General features: G+C 26.6%; 1 protein-coding gene across 5 annotated transcripts in view; it reads left to right on the top strand.

The window, feature by feature from the left end:
* Positions 1–2,867: 2,867 nt before the first annotated feature.
* LOC142322336 (serine/threonine-protein phosphatase 2B catalytic subunit 2-like) overlaps positions 2,868–6,895 on the top strand; it is a 552,551-nt gene continuing 548,523 nt past the window's right edge. For 4 of the 5 annotated variants that reach the window (XM_075361299.1, XM_075361298.1, XM_075361297.1 and 1 more), the window contains exon 1: positions 2,869–3,237. In XM_075361299.1, coding sequence (XP_075217414.1) covers positions 3,189–3,237 — 49 coding nt within the window. In that variant the 5' untranslated portion in view covers positions 2,869–3,188. Of the gene's footprint in view, positions 3,238–6,895 lie in introns of all 5 variants that reach the window. The other variant, XM_075361295.1, reaches the window with a different exon arrangement.

The following is a 6,895-nucleotide window of genomic DNA, read 5'->3' as shown; positions in this document are numbered from 1 at the left end:
GGATTATGAAGATTAAAAATAACAACTGTAATTAAACAACTTTCATTCTAAATGACTAACATTCCAAAAATCATATAATCTTGTTTAGGAACAAAATTACAAAAGAAAATTTTAATTAACAAAACCAAGTATGCACAAACCAGAGGATATTTATACCGATAAGAAACCGTTTAATATCAAATATAAATTTTGGAAAGAGAAAATAAAATTTTTATATGAAGTAAAGTACTCCATTACAGCAAAATGTGAACAAGAAAAAAAGTTGGAAAAGCAATGAATAGATAGTTTTTAGTTCTAGTCTTAGAAAGATAATGTTCAAAACTAGGGGAGTCAGTAGAGCAAAAAAATTATGAAATGAAGAAGTTTTAGATGTACTGTACAAAAGAGAAATTTGTGGCAAATTTCTGTAAAATAAAAGAAAAGACTGGCAGGTCTCACATTAAGGTGAATAGGGTTACTGAATTTCGTTCTAGAAGGAAGTAGAGGGAAGGGTAAAAAAACAAAGATTAGAATATATGAAACAAATAATTAAGGTTGGTGGATGTAATTTCATAATTATTACATCTACCAGAATATTGATGGTGAAAGTATATTAAAACTAAGAATCAGGTACAGAATATAAAAGGAATGGAGAAGTGTACCATACACAAACAATCTGTATATAAAATTCCATAAATATTTTATAAACTATTGTAAACAAAATAAAACTTATCATGAACAAAAATCTTAACTAACAGAATACATAAAAGATAAAATATAACACTGAATTTATTATTCTATAAGCTGCATTTACTTATCAAGGATTTATTCTTTAATTTAAAAGTAAATCAGTGCCATTAATCATACATGATTGTGATGGTTAAAATACAAAAAAAAATTCTTGAACAAAATTTAGGGTTTATGTCTGAATAATGTTGTAAATTTGAGAGTATTCCCCTTAACATAGTTTATTTGAAAAGAAGATTTGCTGATCATTGGTTAAGCATGACAAAATGTAATTAAAATTTGTTTTACTAAAATAATGTGTGCAAATTATTTTAAACATAACAATATATGAATTTTTCTTTGTGTAAAGTGTGTATGGTAAATGTTGTACCTTTGTATGTGTATCTATTTCTAAATAAATACTGTTTACATAAATGTGCTTTCAGGAGATATTTTTGAGATGTTCCTGTTGGATGCTGTTGCAGATGGTAGCCATAATGGAATGGTTAGTAAACAACTTCAATATTTGGTAAGACAGGATGTTTTGTGTATTGTATTTGTTCATATAATGAGTTGTTTTTTACTATATTTATTATGTATATTTACATTGTTTAAGTATATTGAGTTCATGATTTTATTTTATGTATAAATTTGTGTGTGATAAAGTTTTTACATTTGAGTGTTCTGTTATGAGTATGTGCTTGCAAAGGTTGATTTTATGAATGTATGAACTCTTTGTTCTTGTGGTTGAATTAGAATCTGGGTCGCCTCTTATAACATTTGTGTTTTTTCTGTAGTTTAATTTGTATTCAGAGTTTTTATGTCTATTGTAGTTTAAGTTTTTTGTGTGTCAAATAAGAGAAAATTAATGCAACTTGATAATTATGGTTTTGAAAGCAGGTACTTTAAAAAAACAAAATAAATATATATATTTTTAATTTTGTGTGATTGTACATATGTTAATATATATATTTATTGAATAAAATCTTAATAACATATCCATGTAATGTAACAGGTAACTTGTTAAATTTGGAAGTATTTTCAAGTCTTGCAATTGACTTATACAGATTTGATCTGAATGATTTCCTTTTTAATCAGTACAGTCTCCAAATGTTCCATAGCTAATGGTGTGAGTTTAGAATCTTATATTTGTACAGTGTGAATTTATATGTATGATGCAGTGTCATTGACTCTCAATTAGGTTGTTATAATTTCTTAATGAAGGGCAGGTCTTGGAAAATCCTTAGTGCTACAAACTATTGCTTATCTCTAATTAAATTTAATGCAACTTATGAGAATAAACCAATCCTATCAAAAAAAAATTAAAGGGAAATTTTATTTTATGATTAGATGAAACAATCATTAGTTTCAGAGTAGATTTTGTTGGGTTAAATTCTTTCTAAATTTAAGCTGTATGGAACAAAATAAATTTATTTGTGAATAATGTGGCTTTACATAGGACTGAGAAAAGGATTTTTCAGTGCTTTATATGACGCAACATTAAGAAAGAGAGAAGATAATTGATTGGAAGTATTTTTTATCTAATTTGTGGTTATTGCAGAAAATGAAGAGAATAAATTGAACTAAGATTATATTTCAAGGACGTAACAGGAATAAGTCATAATAAGAATAATTTCATTAACAAATTGAAACATAAACTAGTTGGGGTACATAATAGTAGGAACTGCCTGAAATATACTATTTATAAAAGTAAAGAGAAATATAGAGAGAAGGTAAAGGAAATTTGGAACATTGACAAATTTGAAGAAAGCTGCAACATATAAACTGAAATGAAGGTAACTGCTGGTTCAGAACACAAATGTCTGGATATACAGTTCTATTGATACTTATTAATGTGATAGGTTACAATGATGATGATCAGTAATGATTTATGGAGAGATTTACAAGTCACATCAAGCAATTTTTACTTGTGATGACAGGGTTTACACATTCATACAGATTTAAAAATTACAAATTCAGAGTGGCAATTCAAAAATACTGTTTAATTATTAAGGTCAGATCATTTTGCTGTTACACATATTTATGAATGTGTTTTTTTATTTAAATAAAATAACACTTTTCAAATATGTATGTATACATATGTATCTTTTATTTTTTCTGAAAATTTATTTCATTGTTTCAAAGAAACTAATTTTTAGTGAACAATTTCTAAATTAAAAATAAAATCTAACGGTTTATAATATAAGAAAACGTTAATATGTCAATTGATTTTACCGATGTTTTCCCTCTGAAACTAAACGAACCGAAGTGCTTAGACTGGCGCCAAAAGACATGCTTGCACAGTGGCGCTTTTAGTTCAATAGTTCGTCGCTATCGTGGCCGGTCACCATTTCCGTGCGCAAAAATATGCGCAGTGTGTTGGAAGTTAGTGCGACGTTTTGTGGCAGTAGTAGTGTGTGCAATTGGGGTTTCTTCGGAAATCCAATGTGTATGGTGTAATATAAATTGTAGAAAACTTTACCATGTCGTCAAACAACCAGAAGTTGTCTACCACTGAACGGGTTATCAAAAGTAAGTCATTCATTTTCACAAAAATAAAATCCGTCGTACTGGATTGATTTTCTGGGTCGCCATTTCCAGCATAGCCTAGCCTATTGATTACTTACAACTTTTCTACTGATATTTCCTAACTTAAATAAAAATGATAAATAAGCTTATGTAAACGCTGGATATTAAACTGTTAAACATTGTGAATAAATCCCTTTCATATTAAGTATAATAAAGCTTAGTTTTATAGGATCCTACATTCATGTTTTGTGAAGACGGAATTCGTGTACTGTCATGTATATATATGTATATGTGTAAATTAAAAAAAAAATTTCAGTAAAACTGGCCCTTATGCCTTTATTCAAGAACACATTTCCCCGTATTTTCGTATTGCTTTTTGATATTGTAATGACATCTGCGAATTTGACTACCTAACCTATCACGGAGTGTTAAATATTTTCTGATTAATCATGTATTGAACTTGTTTATTTTTCACTGGTACTTTGAAAATGAATTGAAACCTGCCATAGTAACTTAATTGTTTTTTTTTTTTTTTAATTTGTGTCGAGTTACAGTAATGTGTACTTAAATTATTTATTTATTAATTTATAATGTAAATTTTAGTATTCATAAAAAAAATAATAAATGCTAGAACCTAAGTATAGGCTTATATGTAATAAGTCGACATTCATGTATTTCATTTGTGAATTCCTTTAAATTGGGTTGATTACATTAATTTTATTTGTAAATGTTTGTGGTTCATTATTGATAACCATATGTGATGCTTATTTGCATGGAACAACCGTCTTTTATAATTTTTGTTTATATGTTGCAGTTCTTTAGGACTGAGATCGTTGTAAAAAAACTTCATAGATTATCCGTATAAACTTTATAGATTATCCTTATTTTTATTTGATTTGTATTCAAAGTATTTTGTAATATCTGTATTGTGTACTTCAGAGTCATTAAAAGTTTTTTTTTTGTTTAATTGTTGTTTTTATTATTATACAGTAATTAATTAATATGAGGTCTACAGAAATCATTTATTTTTTTAAATTGTGGCCAAACTAGTGTATTTTTCTTAGAATTCAGTAGTGATAACTTGTTTTTGTGAATACTGTTAGAATGAGGCTGTGTTCAGTTACAGGGAACTGTTATACAAATATTTCAAAACAACTTGGGTGTCCTAAATGCTATTGTAAATTATAAAATGAGTTTTTCAATTTTTGAACAAGTTATATGAATAAATAGTAGATTCTAGTGCCTTAATAATAGATTTGTTTAATAATAGCTATTAATATATTTTAATAATTCGAAATATATTTAAATATGGTTTATCATCAGGGTATTATTATAAACTTATTATTTTTAATTTTCCAAAAGAATGTTTATTGCATATAAAACAAGTTGCAAGTTTCCCTGATCCATCAGATTAAGGTCTAGGTCAGCATGTGATCCAATGATCATTAGCGATTAGCAATCGTTCATTTTTATGTCTTTTAGTTAAATAATATAGTCTGAGACAATCTATATCCCTGTTCTGATAATTATAATACAATAAAATAAATATTTGTACTTTAGTATTGCAATTATTTTACATATTATTATTATTGTTTTTATTTCAGTTTTTTTTTATTAGTTGAATACATTTCATATTCCCTATCATGTTTTTATTATTTTAGATTTTTACATTATGTTAGTTATATATTAAAATATTTTAAATCATGTATTTGGATGAGAAGAAACTTTCCTGAAGTATTTAATTTAAAATAGTGGTAGGAATTACAGAAAAATATAATTTCTTGTAACATATGGTGTTGCTGCTGATGTAGGATATTAGGGAAAGATGTACATTTCAAATAGTTTTATTGTGATATTTGTGTTATGAAATGTTTACTTACTTTGTATGGTAATTTTTATTTCTTGTTTTAAATAATTAATTTCTGAATTCCTTGAACATATTGATTTAAATTTTAATATTCTATTTGATCCTGCAAAGATTGCATTTATATAAAATGATCAGTTATGTAATTTATTTATTAAAGATTATTTTTTACTTGGCTTCAATATGCTCTGAAAAACTGGAATTGTATAAATAGATTTGTGTAAACAGCGAATTTTGCTCATTTTGTACTGAATTTAAAGTACTAAGTTTATTAAAATAAATTTAATAAAGTAAAAATTAATTTGAAATTGAATTGTCGATTGTAATTGATTGTGGAAGTTTTAGCCAGTGCCAGGAATAATCTTGCTGTTACCAATATTAACAGTGTTGCCTTTTAAGTATGTGGTGAGGAGGTATCTCTACTACATCCCCATGTTTTTTCTTTTTATTTATTTTTTTAGAATTAAAAATATGATAAACAATTGTATATACAATAAATATATATCAAAGATAATATTTACAAAATAGTGTATGCAGTGATCCCACAGCTGGTGTAGCTTGGTGAGTGAGTGCTAAGAATTGGCACTTTTCCCAATAGCTATATTGTTGAATGCCATCTTGAATTAAAAAAAAAAAAATATTTAAAATCCTTTTCTTACATATAGTTTTAATAGTTAAGAACCTTACTGAAAATTGGGAAAATTTCATACAAGTTTGGAATTGCATTAAAAAACTTGTGGACAAAATGCCAAGAGTTGAATAAATACAGGACCTTGCTTCGTATAGTTAATTAATCATTCTCATAAGAAAAACATTTTATATATATTATATATTAATGAGACAGAGAATGATGGTGAAATAAGTTTTATCAGGTTTATATATATACACACACACACACACACACAGAGCATTATAAACAAAACAAAAATATGTAAAATAATCTGAAATAATATATTAAAACTAACATAACTTGCTACTTATAGGTATTTCTTACGTTAAAAAAAAAACCTAAAATATACATAAAAATGTGAAGGGAAAGTTATGCATTATCTTGATTTAATTATGTTATTATTATTATTATTTAAATTTAACTATAAACGGCATATCAATTAATAAATTGTATGTTTTTTTCTGATAATTTTATTGTGACCTATTTATCTAAATCCTCTAGAATAATGTTTACAATCCTGTTCTTATAATGTAAGCCTCTCTGAATTGTAAGCATAAATTCTGCTAATCAAGGTAATTATTTAATTCTAAGTATATAATTTTGAAAAATTTCACGTATGGTGTTTGGTGTTATTTAAATATAAGAATATATATTTAGTATTTTTTTTTTTTTTTTGTAGAAGTAACTTGTAAAAAATTTATTGAATTGAAATACATTTTGAAATTGAAGTCAATATTTCTCTCTCACTCTCTCTCTTCCTGTTTTAGCCTCCGGTAACTACCGTTTAGATAATACTTCAGAGGATGAATGAGAATGATATGTATGAGTGTAAATGAAGTGTAGTCTTGTACATTCTCAGTTCGACTATTCCTGAGATGTGTGGTTAATTGAAACCCAACCACCAAAGAACAATGGTATCCATGATCTAGTATTCAAATCCGTGTAAAAATAACTGGCTTTACTAGGACTTGAACACTGGAACTCTCGGCTTCCAAATCAGCTGATTTGGGAAGACGTGTTCACCACTAGACGGTGGGTTGAAGTCAATATTTCTAAACATCTGTTATTTGTCTGTGTGTTACAAATATAATGAAGCAGCTTCTTATTTCATTAATTGTTTTTTTTTT

Source organism: Lycorma delicatula, chromosome 3, assembly GCF_047948215.1.
Source record: "Lycorma delicatula isolate Av1 chromosome 3, ASM4794821v1, whole genome shotgun sequence".
NCBI lineage: Eukaryota > Metazoa > Arthropoda > Insecta > Hemiptera > Fulgoridae > Lycorma > Lycorma delicatula.
Note: the sequence above shows the minus strand (reverse complement) of the source record. Positions and strands in the feature narration are given on the sequence as shown.